The 15,993-nt window shown below is 41.3% G+C and overlaps 1 protein-coding gene across 1 annotated transcript in view; it reads right to left on the minus strand.

The window, feature by feature from the left end:
* The window catches only part of ADGRL4 (adhesion G protein-coupled receptor L4), a 76,716-nt gene extending 63,471 nt beyond the window's left edge, over positions 1-13,245 (minus strand). Inside the window, exons 1-2 of the mRNA XM_064665578.1 lie at positions 12,590-13,245; positions 10,950-11,099 (exon numbers count right to left, since the gene is read on the minus strand). Coding sequence (XP_064521648.1) covers positions 10,950-11,099; positions 12,590-12,611 — 172 coding nt within the window. The 5' untranslated portion in view covers positions 12,612-13,245. The remainder of the gene's footprint in view (positions 1-10,949; positions 11,100-12,589) is intronic.
* Positions 13,246-15,993: the final 2,748 nt, after the last annotated feature.

Consider the following 15,993-nt stretch of genomic DNA (forward strand, 5'->3'; position numbering starts at 1 on the left):
AGCCTTTACTGTAATACATTTTTCCACCTACTCCTTTCCCATCACCACAAAGAACAAAGCAGGGCTCAGAGCTCCTATTTAGGCCCACAGAGCTTAACTGGACTTCTCTTTCAGTCCATGCCAACAACCTAAAGTTTCTCTGGGGTTTCTTTGGGGCCTCTGATGTTCCAGAGATCAGCGATGAAGACCATCATATGACGCACAGATCACTGCTGCAATAACTCCCTGCCCTCCATGACACTGCTGATGCAACCTATGAGCAAAGGCTCTGTTGCCCTCAGCCCTTTTGAGCTTTGGGGTTGCTCAAAACCCATTATAACATTAAGAGAGCAGTGAAGATCACTGTACTCTGTCCCAGTTGGGGACTGAACACAAGAAGATAGGACAATTGTTGTGGAAGTGGCTCCTCTGCACAGATGGGGCAGGAGAGAAACTGTGGTGCTCTCCTGGTGGAGGTTGAATTCACCTTTTCTCTTAGTCTTCCACTGGTAAATTTCTGCCAATGAAAACCTCGGCCTAATTTAACATTTTTAAAAATTGACATTCAGATACTTTGCCACAAAAAAAAGTAAATATATAAACATGCAAGTCACCATCTCTGCTTATGTTCTCCCTCACTGTAACTTATGTAGATTGCTGCCTATGTGCATGGCTTTCATTACAAATAAAACATAAAAGCCAGTGCATATCCCGAAGAGCTATTTTTCTCTATTGCCACACCATTACATGAAGCCTAGTAACATAAACAAAGATTAGACTCGGCTGTTTTGAACAAATAACCATTTATTGTCAAGGCTTTTCAGGAGCTTTCATTTTCCTTTTTTGAAAAACAAGATCCCGTGCCAACCTAACAAATGTGTAAGATTAAGTAATAAGCTAAAGAATGGGACACCCTGACACACAAGTTTATAGACAACTCAGACTGTCGCAGTTGTGCAAGTCCAAGCTAAGACAAACCTAGCTAAATAAAGCAGACACAGTAAATCAAAACCCCACCAGGAGAGTCCTGAGGAGGCCAATGAAGCTAAGATGATCCCAGGGGAGACAGAAAACTGGGATCATTTATTGGATTCACGACTTCATATTTAAAAGGTTCGTGGTTTGCATATTCAGCAGGGGGCTTGCATGTTCATTCTATTACAATTGGGGACCTTCCAAAGATGAGGTAAGTGGAAAACCCTCAAAACACATCTTGGGGTCTTAGGAATTACCTCATAGGGAAAAACCCATTTTATCTCAGAGGATTTTACAGGGTGGAACAGGTAACACAAAGGGAGAGATAAAACACAAAAGGTTTTCTGCACAGGTTTGATGAGATCAGGGCATGGTTTCTCCGGGCTTGGGCAGGACATTCCAAACCCGTGACATCAATGGATCCTTGTCTGGACTCTAGATGGAGGTTTTTTCTCTGTCAGCCCAAGGCTTTTGTTAAAACTTAGCGGTTTTCTTAGAGAATCATAGAATCATAGGATCAGCTGGGTTGGAAGGGACCTCTGAGATCATCAGGTCCAACCCTTGATCCAACCCCGCTGTGGTTCCCAGCCCATGGCACTGATGCCACATCCAGTCTGTCCTTAAACACCTCCAGGGATGGAGAATCCACCCCCTCCCTGGGCAGCCCATTCCAATGGCTGAGCACCCTCTCTGCAAAGAAATTCTTTCTAATCTCCAACCTAAACCTCCCCTGGCACACCTTAAGACCCAGCCCTCTTGTCTTGCTGATGGTTGCCTGGGAAAAGAGACCAACCCCCCCTGGCTCCCCCCTCCTGTCAGGGAGTTGCAGAGAGTGAGGAGGTCTCCCCTGAGCCTCCTCTTGTCCAGGCTGAACAGCCCCAGCTCCCTCAGCCTCTCCTCACAGCACTTGTGCTCCAGTCCCTTCCCCAGCCTTGTTGCTCTCCTCTGGACCTGCTCCAGCCCCTCAATATCCGTCCTGAACTGAGGGGCCCAGAACTGGACACAGCACTCCAGGGGTGGCCTCACCAGTGCTGAGTCCAGGGGAAGAATCCCTTCCCTGGACCTGTTGACCACACTGTTCCTGATCCAGACCAGGATCCATCGGCCTTCTTGGCCACCTGGGCACACTCTGGCTCCTGTTCAGCTTCCTGTCCATCCACACTCCCAGGTCCCTCTCTGCCTGGCTGCTCTCCAGCCACTCTGTCCCCAGCTTGTGGGGCTGCCGGGGGTTGTGGTGGCCAAAGTGCAGGACCCGGCACTTGGCCTTGTTGAACCTCATCCTGTTGGAATCAGCCCAGCTCTCCAACCTCTCCAGGTCCCTCTGCATCTACTGGCACAAGGCACAAAGCAGCAGCCACAGTTGTGGTGAGCAGATGAAATAACCCCCTGCATTTGCTCTGGCCACACCACAGCAGTTGAGGCTCCGGCCTCTGGTGCTCGCCGAAACCTTAACTCCAACCTCAAATCTCCATTTTAAACTAATCGTGCATCTCCTAAACTCGGCCTGGACTAATCACACAACAACCCATCCCTTAGACAATGAGCAGAGATTGTTCAGCTTCCTTGTACCCCAGCGGAACGGCAGCTTCCTTCCTGCCCGTGATTGCGGCCGTGATTAACGGCGCGGTTCAAGGTGAAGGAAGAGCGCGGTTCCAGGCGCGCGGGGCTTCCTTTAACCTCAGCAACACGCGGTGCCAGATATTTCAATTAGCGCGCACCGGGGTCACAAAATCAATCTCTTATCGCCGAAAAACACACCTACTGTAAATTTCATTTTCGAGCCACAATCTCTAAATTAAATCTGTGTACCTAAAAAAATATACAGTGCGAAAATTGCAGTCCTTCAGCCCCCTCCTTCTCCGGCAGCCCGGCAGCATTTTCACAAACATCACCTGGCTTTGTGCTCTATATTTAGAGCACAATGTTTGGTTAGATTCTAATCTTCTTGGAGAACGTCATTATCTCTTTCTTTGGCAAATAGAGGCCCAAAGTGTCAATTACCTTCTTAAACTCTTTCTTACACACAGGGCTGAGCTGGGTTTGATATTCTCTCTGCCAACAGCTCAGTTGGCAATTTTTCAGTCATACACTGAAAAATTGTGCACCAGCATATCATCCCAGATAAATTACACATTTCAGATGTGGTAACATACAACCTCACCACTCCTGGCTAGTTTATTCTGGCTGAGGAAAACAAAAAAACCAGCAATTAAAATAAGGAAAAAAAAATTAAAAAGGCCCCAAAGAGAACACTTTTCTGCTCTTGAACTCTGTGAATTCGATATAGAGTTACAGAGACAAAAGTAAAATGACTATAGCAGATTGCTGGGATATTATATGTGCAGAAATGACATCATCTCTTATGTGTGCAATTCCTGATGATACTTCCCTTGTTACGTGGGTAGCACTGACTTCATAGCCCCAAAGGCAGCTGCAGAGTCTGATGGGTGCAGTGGTCTCTGCCATGTGCAAGTCTCAAGAAACTGGAATGTGTGGAAGCAATTTCTTTCCAATAAATCCTGGTCTTTCCTTAACAAAGCTAATTTCAACTATATGACCACAGAATGAGTAAAACTGACAATTTTGAGATTGGATTACACTTTTTTAAATAGAATATTCTGCTTTTTATTCACATGCCTTCTTATACATAGGTCCATGTGTACCCAATTGTGTGCATTTAATATACCTATATGAGTATACATGTTCTGGAAATACTTTCCATCCTTTTACTTCAGACCAGCAAGTAAAAAGACTGTATTGTTACTGTTGGACCTTCTGGGACCACTTCAGATGTTAGAGACACAGGAAGGGAATCATATCTCTGGTAAACACAAAGTAAGCAGACTCTGAAATTATAAGTTTAAAGCTCCTTAAATGAATTTTCCCACATCCTCTAGACATGTAACATATTGATTCTTAGTAGCATAAAACAGGATGAAAGGAGTATTTTCTCAAGAAAGGAAATTAGCATTATTTGGCAAGGGTTAAAACACATTTTGAATTAAACAAGTAAGAAACCATCCGTGTACAGCTGATCAGCCTGAAAGTTTGGGTACATTTTTGAGAGAGACAAATAACTCTTTTCTACCACATCATCTACACACTTTTTAAAAACTCTTTTTAGACACAAACAGGACTGATTTAAAAGAGAGACTGGATATGATTAAAGATATAACAAGGGGAAGTTTGTTTGTTTCTGGTCCTTTCAAAAAATGCATTACTGCATTTTAGTCATGCTCCAAGTATCGTTTCAAGAAAACGTAAACAAAACCCATAAAAAAAGATAGAGAATAGAAATGACTTTTTTTTTTTTTTTTCTCAAATCTGTGAATGTAATGACTCTATCTAAAAAGTCCCTAAAATGGACTTTGTCCAATGCTTCTTAAAGTCAGGGTCAATCTTACAAATGGTTATTGGGGGCTATATCTTCGGCTCAAGCAAACTGTGTTTTCTGGCAGTGAGGAGAAGAGCTGACCCTCTGAAGATTCCTTTTATCTCATTCAAGTGAGAAGGTGGGAGGGATTTTTTTCATATGTGTGAGGAAACTGGATTTGGCACTTTGGATGCATAAAACACTTTGAGTCCAAATTTTATGGACCCAGCCATTTACAGAGGTAAGAGAATTGGAATGAGACAGCCTCTGCTGTGTCTTATTCAGCAGGATTGTATTGCTGCTGCAAACATCCTGCACTGTTTTCTGCCTGACTCATGTTCTCATGCATCACCAGGCACTGCTGTAGCACTCTGTCCCCTTTCTGCTCTTAAATGTTTCAACTGAAACATAAAATTTCAAAAGTAGCTAGTTATAATAGGCAATTTCAGCTTTAAAAATTAAATTCAAGCCTACAGAAGCTGTTTTGACTAACACTGTTAGCCAAGCGCATGGCTGTTTTCGGGAGCAGAAACGTGGCTCTGTCCTTTGCCACTGGAAGGCAACCATAGAGCAGCTGGTTAGTCCCCAGCAGTCTGCACACATCACAGCCATCAAGCCCTTCCCAGATTCACAGCAAAGTGTGACATCTTGCACATGAAAAGGTAAAAGCCATACATAAAGCTGTAGGTCCCCAAAGGAGCAGGAACCCGCTCTGTTGACGTTAACACCCACGCTTTTTCCCAGGCTAATGGCCTGTCATGCACCAGAATGTCAAATCCTCCCAGCTATTTTGTCCAGACTTTTCAATTCCATGATCTGCCTACAGGTTTAACCTGGAATATGGGATCAAGATACCTCAGCTGGGTAACATCTCCCAGCTCAGCAGTCGATCTCTGCACTTCAAGAAAAGTAGAAAAACATTCCGCTACCTTATGAACAAAGAAGTCATGTGAGGGAAGAAAACTTTCTGTCCCCTGGAGAGGAAGCTTGAAGGCATAGATTTAATTAAATATAATACCTATATATGCAACAAACAGGATGGTGCCTTCCTAGCAATTCTTGGGCTCACTGAAAAGCAGACACCTAAACCTGCAGTAGGAGTTCTGAGTTTGAAGATGATTCCTGCCCTCTCATGCTCTGCTTTTACCATGTTCCACCCTGAAACCATGCAAATGCTCCAGCAGAATTTAGAGGCAAACCAGCAGAGACTGGGAGATACAGGAGGAGAAGGGAAAAGTAGAAAGGGTAAGGAAGAGTGAGATGAACCCAGAGGCTATGAGGAGCATAGGAGCAAAAGGGCTGGGAACTGCTGGTCTGCTTTGGCCTCCTGCATAGCACATCCCGAGGTTTTAAAGCTGTCAAACACTGAGTGGAGCCCTGTTATTAGTGTTTGGCTAAGGCATATCTTTCTCCTGCTGTGCTATGCTAGAACAGCTGCAATCTGCCTTTTTATAGCTTGTGGTAACTGATAGCAATGAAATGAATTTAGGAAGTGTGTGGATTGGATCTTCCGTATCAGTGATTTCAGACTATTTGGTAAACACAGAAGTGACATGCAGTGATGTATGCCTGCTGGTACCAAAAAAATAATAATAAAAAATTCTCCTCTGGTGAACCAGCATTTGGATTAGATCATTTTCTATTGATGAACACTTCTGGATAGAATAAAATGATTGTATGCAGTAGCATGTTAATTTGAAAGTAAAAATTCCCTCAAAATTATACACCAGTTGGGTGCTACAGAATGGCAACAGTGACACCACTGAATCAAACCAAATTCAGTGACTGCAATAAAAGCCAGTGGTGAGACACAGTGACATCATGTTAGAGCAAGGAACTGAGTTCTCACAGACAAGCTCCTTTTTATATAGGCAAAAGCCAGAGAGTTGGTCATTTGACCCTCAGTAAAACAAGAAAATGTGTTTGTGTTCAGATATTGAGTAGGCTTTCAATTTGTTTCAGCAGAGTTTACACCACTTGGCCTGTGTTCCAAGAAGGATTCTGTATTTTGATATAAAATACCACTTTACACTGATGTATTTTTTTATCTCTGGAAAACGACAAATCTTCCTACATTTCACTTTAGGAATAGAGCTTCAGCACAAAGTTTCCCTGACAGCCTAAGTCCCTGCTCAGTATTTCTGGAAGAGCTGTAACTATTTTACAGGTCAGACTGATTAGTCTTGCAGTATAATTTGCGAGTGACATTTACAAGGGAATATTGTGTAGGGATATCTGGGAGGGATATTGTGTTCAGGCTTTTTCCTGCTTGCCTGCCTACCCTCCTGGAACAAACAGCACTGCTTCATTTTCCTTCCGTATTTTAGAAAGTTAAAGTAAACACTGTGATCACGCTGTTTACTTTAATTTCCTGCAGTGTGCCAGCAAAGCAGCAAATTGGCAGGCAGCAATCAAGAAGCAGCCAGTATTGAAACAGCAGAGCTGCTTAGGAAAGCATCACTGATGCCAACTCATTTTCCCCTTTGTTTTTTAAAAATAAAATGTTGGCTTCAGCGAAGTTTTACTTCCACCCCAATCTTCTCTAAAAGATCTGATATTTTGTTTGTTTCCTTTAATTTTCTTTTGGAAGAAAGCTGGGATTGTGAGCAACACCCAATTGATATGTCCGACTCTTTTTATATCAATGCATTTACAAAAGTGGCAAATGTAGTGCTATTTAACTGCAAAAAATCCACGGTATTTTTGCATAAAAGGAAGTTAACTTGTCCATAAATCAGTCTTATCTGGATATATTTTTATGTTTTATTTTTATGCCAAGAGCTTTAGCCCATGTTGCTTCAATTAGGTGTATGATAATGTGAAGCTAAAACCTCACTGATTATATTCACAGAATTCACATCTGCCCAAGAACAGAGTACCTAAAAAGAAAATAGTTCTGTTATCAGAGGTCTTTCTTTCTCATCTAATACTACACAAAACAAGAAATATAAATACAAAAGAATGAGTAAGAAGACTGTTATATATTTTGTACCTCAGAGGTGTAAAACTTGACAAGGTGACTCATTTATGGCTTTCTGGAAGATACTGTGTAGAAGGAATTTATTGCTATGTAAGTTGTAATTCCAATATATAAAAGAGGCCAGATACCACAATCAGTTTTTCTCCTGACTATGTGCATTCCTGCACATATTCTTACTGAAGACAACAAGATTATGAAGAGGATTAGCTTTTTGTTAGACTGGCCAAAGTATGCCTTCAGAAAGTCCAAAACATGACCTAATTTAAAGTGGTTGAAATCTTGTGGGAAAGATTGTAAGAGGATAATTATTTTAAAAGCCATGACTTTGACACCAGGAAATTAAATTCATATCTATGTGTCTTTATCTATACACAGCAAATCCAATAATCTTGAGCTCTCTGCAGTCACTTAGCCAGCTGGCAAAGGGAGCAAAGTCAAAACTAACAAACCCCATTCCTAAGGTATGCTGACATCAGTGATTCATGATTCATCAATAATGGTGCTAGGAAATAAATGTAACAGGACATTATTGCCTCTTGCAGCACAGTAAACTCAGGGGAAAATGTCTAAGTGTGTCACATTGAAAAGACAGGGCTAGCAAAGAAATAACATTTACAAGTATTTAAGAGGTGTTACAGGCAAGTGAAAGTGGAGAAGCGGATGTAAACCTTTCAAAAACAGTGAGAATGTACCTATAAATAAAAAGGAAGAGTTTCTAATCTATAAAAGCTTAAGAGGACTAACCTGAAAACTAGCATTTCTTGTTCAACATTTTTACGAGGAGAAAGAATTTGAATTGCTTGTTCCAGAGTAAAGCCTCAAAACAATGACTGCTCTGGTTTAATTGTCTACCAGGATAAGCACAATGAAGAAGTTGGTTCCACATTTTGCAAAATTACTGATGTTGTTGACAGTACCCACGACTTTCACAACCTGTCTAAATAACCAAGAGGGCAAACACATAAACACAATGTGCTATATACACTCTTTAGAAAATGCCTGTATTAGCACATAATTGATGATCACTTTTGAAGGTGACTGCACTATCATTGTAAAAGCCCAAGATTATTAACAGAATAAAAATGGGTAGCTATCTCCAGAACAGCAGATACACCTGCTGCTTTCTCCACACAGAACAGCACGATCTCATACATCATTAAACACCCCAGGCTTTGCCTTACGTTTTCATAGCTTTAAACTATTTATGATGGGGTGTAGCCTATATTTCTAATCCTTTATGGAGCCCACCCAATTAAAATTCAGGTTACTTTTTTATGCTATTAGAGGGCTGCTGCACAATATTAATAATGCACCGTGTAACACGCTGCCCTAGAGAAACATCCTCCCTCTTCCAGGGCCAGCAGCCACACAGTTCTGACACGAGCTTTGCTGCTTAGCTGCAGGGTAAGTGACTTTGGTGGTTGTTGAGGTATTTTACCAGAGAAAAAGTTGGTCTCCTGACACGAGGCTTGCTTCAGACCATTGCCACTCAACTGCAAAGCACCACAAGTACATCTGGTATCTTGTTTGCCTGGACCGATAGTGGAAATGTTATTTTGAAGACTGAGTTTCCAAACGCTGAGTATAATTATTAATAAACAATTAATTTAATCACAAGATTTGTGAATGCATTTTTCACTGCGCTGAATTTTCTTTAAGTGCTCAAAAATGTTTTTTTTTTTGGATTTTGAATGCAGGTTTCCCTAAGAAAATACAGGTAAAAGAGAAAGTGAGGAAAAGGTGCTGTATGAGACAAAAAGCCATGGAAGGTAAGATAAATCTGTCCTCACCCAAGTGGATTTCATAATATTATAACGGGTACCTATATAATGGATGGATTTAAGAACATCAGTCACGTCAGTGAGAACAATAGGTATCTTTACTGAAAATTTAAATGATGATTCATAATCACAGCTTTCTAGAAAAGTACAGATAATGTAGTGGGTACCTTATGATGCTAGATAAGTAAGTGCTGGTTTGATTTGTTCCAGGAAGTATTGCTAAAATTGGCTTGGTTTTTGCTTTTTTCTGTATTTTTCACAAGTATAGGCCCTTGACTCTGCAAACATAATGTGCACTTGTCTTTCAAATCAGCCAACTTTTTTTGGTAGTAAAATTGAACCAGTGCAAATGCCATATTAGTGTTTTGAAGGCCATTTCTTCTTATTCTCTTTTGACCAGAGATAGATTATTTTCGATAGGCAAATAATGATTAACCTATATTTAGGGCAAGGTGAGCCCTAAATTCAAGAAATATATTTAGAAACTACATGACACTCGATGCAAAGATGAGATTGAGAGAACAGTGTTTGCTCAGACTTAAGATGGGAAGGCAAAAGGGAAATACTATAGCTGCCTACAGCTACCTAATGGTAGGTCAGCAGGGATTATAGAGGAGATGAAGCTGAACTATTATTAGAAATGTTCAGTAGTAAGTGCACATGGGAGGCAAAAGTTACAGGCTGCAACAAGAGAAACATCAAACTGATATCAGAAAAAAAAAATTTCAAAATAATGATGATCAGACACTGGAGCAAGGGCCCAGAGAGGCACAGGTTTCATCCTTGGAGATACTCAAAGCTCAGCTGGATGAGGCCCCAAACCACCTTCTCTAAGTTGAACCTGCTCCGAGTGGGGAGCTGGACCAAATGACCTTCAGAAATCTCTTAAAATAAGTTATTCTGTGATTTTGTGATTCCTTATTCTTTATTGGTTTAGCCAGCTATATTTCTTTAAAGGATAGACAGCTCTCTTAGGAAAAAGGCATTCTGTATTTTGCTAAACAAGCACACTTCCAAGTACACTGTGGTAAATGAGCTATAAAAATCCAAACTACACGTGGGCTGCTCACCTGTGCTCATAGCAAACCTGCTAAGCACTGACTGCTAAATTTCCAAAGATGCTTGAAACGCAGAAACTGAGCAAATAGATGGTTACTATTCATAAGTACTTCTCAGGATACTGAAAACTGACAGGATTCATATGAATTTCAGCCTGTCTGCATCTGGACACAGCTATACCTGACAGTGGAAATAAACATTAGAGCTATTCATAGCAGAGAACAACTCAAAAATGAAGGCAGGAAAAATATCATTCTCTTTGGATGGAAGACAGAGGCATCCAAAAGCAGACCTCTTCACGGGATTTCTGGCATATTTCTCTTGCAAACAGCTGTAGTGGAAAAATCATCACTGGCACGTCTCTGTGGCACACACAGAGCTCCTCAGCCTCCTGGAGCAGCCCAGGAACTGTGTTATTGGATTATGATCAGCTACTGGGAAGAGTGGCTGAGTGCTACATGTGTGGGAAAGGGAGGTGAGGGCTGGGAAGCAGCCACTGGGCCACCTCCAAGCTTCAGAAGTCCTGAGTCACAAGTGAAATTGCTGCAGATAAATCAGCAAAGATGGCACTAGCAACTGTCACGGGAAAGGAGAGCTGGAAAACGGGTCATACTCAGCTGAGGTGTGTGGTATGCTGAGAGGAAATTGTAGAATTTCTCAGAAAACCTTGAAGATTTCGGCTTTGAAAACATGTTAGTGCATGCTGTCGTGACATAAAGTTTAACCCTTGAGCTAAGGGGCTCTTAAATCAGGTTTTCAAACGAGCACATAACAAAAATACATATAGGTAAAGTCTGTTTACCGTAGCAGAATGTTATTCCATTGCCTGTGTATCCCTGGGAGCAGTAGCAGCCCGTTGTGCCACCCTGGACTTCACACCTGGCATCTTTGTGGCATGTCATGTTACAGCTGGCAGAGCTGCAGCCATAGTCCAGCAGACTGGAAACCAGAACTGCAACAAAAGGAAAATCAGGCTTGTTTCATTCTCTAAAAACATAATTCTCATGAGCTCTAAAACAAGATCTGGGCCACAGATTTGCACGAAATGGGTGTATTCCTGTGAACTTGTCATCGCAGACTCAGCTCTGCTGCAGGATGGGCCAAGGGCCACCACTACAGGAGCTTCTTTGGTAAAGCAGCAGACACCATAGATTGAGAATTTGTGTGTGTTCTCAACCGGTATAAAATTGGTAAACAACACAGAAGTTACTCAGTGATCTGGGGAAAACACTTGGATGGCTTTCAAAGCTCTCTGGTCCTTTCCGGTAAAACACAGCATTTATTTGCACTCTGAATTATGTATCGAGTATAATCCAAACTGCCCTACACATCCAAGGGAAAAAACATCAAGGAGGGTTCCCCTGATCAGACTTTTTATGTTTCTAAGCAGTTTTATAGCTAACACATAGGCGTGGTCTGAGAGATTAGGATGATATGTTGCATATTTACAGCATTATGACAGCGTGGTTTAAAAACTTATCCAAATTATTTAAATTTAATCCCTTAAAGTGCCATTTCCTTGTTATTAAAGCATTGTCTTCTTTTTTTTTCCACCCCCTAGATGATTCCTAAATGACATAAGTACTTTTCAATTGTACGAATGCATATGATTTTCAACACAAAGAAAAAAAAGGAATCTTTCCTTTTGAGAAAACTAATGGCTTACTGTGTTATTATACACAATTATTATACACACCCTGTAATAGGTTACAAACAAGTCATTTAGCTCAGAAGGGAAAGTAAGTTTTTTACTTTGTACTTTATAAATTGTTAGCAGGACATAATGAAAGTTGGAGAACACAAAGATCCTTTTGGATGCTGAGTTTCCCTGCAGTTCTGCTTTTCCCTACCTGAATACTATTCTGGATATTTGCTAGCCTAGTATTACAATTGCATGATCAATTGCTTCATGAAATCTCACTTAGGTATTGTTTTCTTGGACAAATTACAATTTCATGGAGAATTCAAGAGACTATAAAATACACACAAAATTCAGGTATCACCCAATTTCATCTTTTCCCTGTGTTTTTGAGAGAACATTTTACAGAGATTAAAACAGAAACCTGTGGGATTCTGTTGTCATTTTACTGTTTATAGCACGTGAAATCTAAAAATCTCCCAAGCAGATGGAGAGAGAGAAGGAAAAAAACCCCAAACTAAACCAAACCCACAGAAACCCACAATTTTTTTTTCTTTTTTTTTTTTTTTTACAGTACAAAACCCACAGTGAGATAAAGACAGGCATTTGTGGGATTTGGTTTTTGGGATGATGCTAACCATGCAATTGCTGAACGCAGTAGCAACACTGATCAAAGCTATGGGGACTTTCAGTCCTGTGTATCCCCCAAGTTTCCACCATCCCCAATAGACTGATTTCCCCTTGCCAGATCCCACTCCCTTCTCATCTGCCACTCGCTCCCCGGGGACAGGGATTTCACCTACCTAGGAATGGAAGCAGTTTCATTGGTGATGCTGTTGCTGTGCAGTGCCTGGTGCAGAGCCTCTGTGTCACAGAAAAAACCTCCCTGCCTTAAAATATCTGACCATGTGCAAAATACACACATATGCCCGTCAGGAGAGCGATGTCCCGGTGCAGGCGCAGCCCCAACACTGCCCTTTGTCCCAGGCTTCACACTTCCAGAAGCTCCTGAGGCTCAACAGGCAGGACAGGAAGGGTCAGGAGGGGCTGAGGACCTGCTCTTCTGGCAAGTAGGAAAGCAATGAGAAAGCCAAAGGGAAACAGGAGCCTGCAGAGGATGTCAGGGAAGATTCGGGTTGAGGAGGTTAGAGGAGCACGGGGTAAAGGAGCTGTTTGGGAGAGCGGGTCTGGAACAGGGGGAGGATGAAGCTGGGGTGAGGGGGTGACAGCAGCCTGCTGGCAGGAGAAGTACAGGAGCAGCAGCAGAATGGAGCAGCAGATGAGGGAGGGTGAGGAAGAGGTGGAGGAGATTAGTAACTTGCTCAGAGTTTATGACCTCAGAGGTAACGGTCTACAAGCTTCCTTCCACCTTTTCCTGGTGAGAGGAGTATGAGTGAGCCCCAGGACTCCTTTTTTTGGTTCAGTCTTGACTGACTGCAGTTGTTCTTCCCATGGCTTTCCTCAGTTTTGAGATGGATCCTTAGTGCAGCTAAGCAGTGTTGCTTTAAGGGTCATGGGCTGTAAGGGAGGTACAGGAAATCACTGAACTCCACTTCAGGAGGAAAACAAAGACATATAGGCAGGGAGGAAAGAGGCAGGAAGACAATTGTATGGCCAGAAATCTCAGGAGCCCAAGAAGAACCAAATTTCTATGAGTTCGTGGGACTGAAATAGGGTGTTGTGTAATAGGACATATTCAGTATAGCCAATTTATTATTATTTTTATATATTTATATATTTTTAATATATACATATTCATATAGTTGTATATTTATTATTATATATTCATTATATTTATTATTATTATATATTCAATATAACCAATTTGGTGAAGCAGGCACACTGCTGGAAGAGTGGAGAATCTCTCTAAACTAAATAAAACAGACTTGAGGCTGTGGGATGTCACTGTGGCAAAATATGCCATGTCTGACTGGAGAGTTTTGAGGCTGGGACTTTGGCAGGTACCTGGTGGGAAAGCATTATTAGCCCAATCTTAGGAATTATCTCTGGAGGTGGATGTGGTAACATTTTTTCTAAACTTTTTAGGAACAATTTGCTTTCCGTCATTTTCCAGCTTCGTGATCAGTGCTGGTTGGAGTTCAGTGGGTTAAACTCTGCTCAGGTCAGGGAGGTGTGAGGTGCAGGAACAGCATGTAGGGGTCTGGTTGGCACAAGGTACCCCTGGAGCACTTTGGCAAAGAGAGAGGAAGCTCCAGGAACCGGATGTTAATTTTTGATGAACGGCAGAAAAACGAACAAAGGGTGCAGGTGTAGGAAGACTTTGTGAGGGGGACAGGACTTAAAGGGTAAGAGAGGAAGGGACTAGGAATTAGTTTGTTTTGTTAAGTTTTCCCGTAATCTAACGCACGGAGACAGAGGAACAGAAAATCAGATGACCTGAGCAGAGCTTTGATCTGTACGTCCTGTCCCTTGTGCTGTGTTGTAAACTTGGCTGGACTGAACTAACTGACAGATCCTGCTGCTAAACTTCAGTGCACTAATAAGGGCTGTGAAACCCATAATGCAGAAATTATATCTTATCGCCCTGTGGCTTTTTATTCCCCAGGCTAAAAGGTTTTAATAGTAAGCAAGAGGAGAGAGCAGGAAGTTACAACCTAAAATTCAGGTCTGAAGAGCTGGAAACGTATTTTTGAAAAGTAAGAGATGAATATTTCAATATGGTTTAGACATCAGTTTTCTGCAAGGGGTGTTTGGATAGACTGTTTGGAGAGCAAATTCATAATCACAGTGATAGTAAATTTAGAGTAAAAACTTTAATTCATTTTCTGATTCAAGGCCTAAAGAGAAATTGTGGATTACTCAGAAAAAAACAATATTCTTACTATTAGAAGACAAATATCTCCTTTCCTTTTTTTAGGAAAACACGTGATAACTTGCTTTTTTAGTAGTCAGTGATTCAAACTTATAAAGGTGACTTATAAAGGGGACTATGCCAATGATATGGGAATACTTTCCATCTGGAATAGTGACTCCACTCCCAGATATCATGGATGGCATCGAGGGCAGTGCACAGGTCTAATTGGCAAATGGTTTACACTGTGACTGGCAATGGAGCAGGGAGCACATGAAGAAGAAAGATGTGGAAGAACAGAGCAAGGACAGCAGAAGGTAGGCGAGGTCAGGAGGAACTCTGGGTGATAAAAGGAGCTTCGATCAGATTTAGAAGGCAATAGGGAGACAGAGAAGAAGAGGGATTTACAAATATCTTAATGAGATCTCAATACTGGGAGCAGTGGATTACTTTTGCATTACACTACTTTAAAAACTGGCTAATGTGAGTGTCATTTAGAGGCTGAGGACAGCAAGGTCGCAGTAGACATGGATGTGGAGAAGGATGGACTTGAAAAAGATTTTATGGGGAGAATGAAGAGGAAAGGAGAGATTTCTGAGACATTTTGGAGATTAAACCAGGAGGATTTACTGATAATATCTATTGGCACACAGGGATAGGATTTAAACAAGTGGAGATGAGCAGGTGAACACATGAGAAAGCAGACACTTTCAAATTTGTGCTGTCACAATTTTCAAAATATGCTGAGAAAAAAATATTGAGGTGTCACAAAACTGAAGTATTGATGGGTGTCTGTCTTTGTAGGCAGAGAAGAGGGACATGGACAAACATACATATTCCTGGAAGACTGGAGAATAAGTCTAAATAAAATGGCTACAAGAATGTGGAAAGTCAGTACTGCAGAATCCATGTCTGCTTGCCTTGAAATAAAGAAACATTAAAAATAAATGGTTTGTGGAAACACTTCAAAAGACAGTCTTTCCATTCTTACATGGGAAGCAAAGCCCCAGTTCTATACTTAAATGTGTTGTTCATTTTATAAATGGGCTCATTTATCTTTGCATGACTGAGTCAGGAGGGCATAAGTAAATGAATATACACAGACTAACATGCTTGACTTCAAACCACATATTTTTGGTTACTGATCACTGTGATTACAGTATCTTACGTGTGACTATAGAATTCTAAAGTTGTTTTTTTTGCTGGTGAACTGATAGGAAGACATCATCCTGCTTTTATAAATTATTGGATATTTCCAAGCTTTGCATCATGAAAAAATGTGTTTATTCGTGATGATTTTAAAGGTAAGTGGGATGCTGATTGTGCAGACAGTGCTATGAAGCTAACACCCACAGCTGATGACTTCCTAGAGCTCAGTCTTAGTAGCTTTCAAAA

The sequence above is a fragment of the Pseudopipra pipra genome, chromosome 9 (genome assembly GCF_036250125.1).
Source record: "Pseudopipra pipra isolate bDixPip1 chromosome 9, bDixPip1.hap1, whole genome shotgun sequence".
NCBI classification, from domain to species: Eukaryota; Metazoa; Chordata; class Aves; order Passeriformes; family Pipridae; genus Pseudopipra; species Pseudopipra pipra.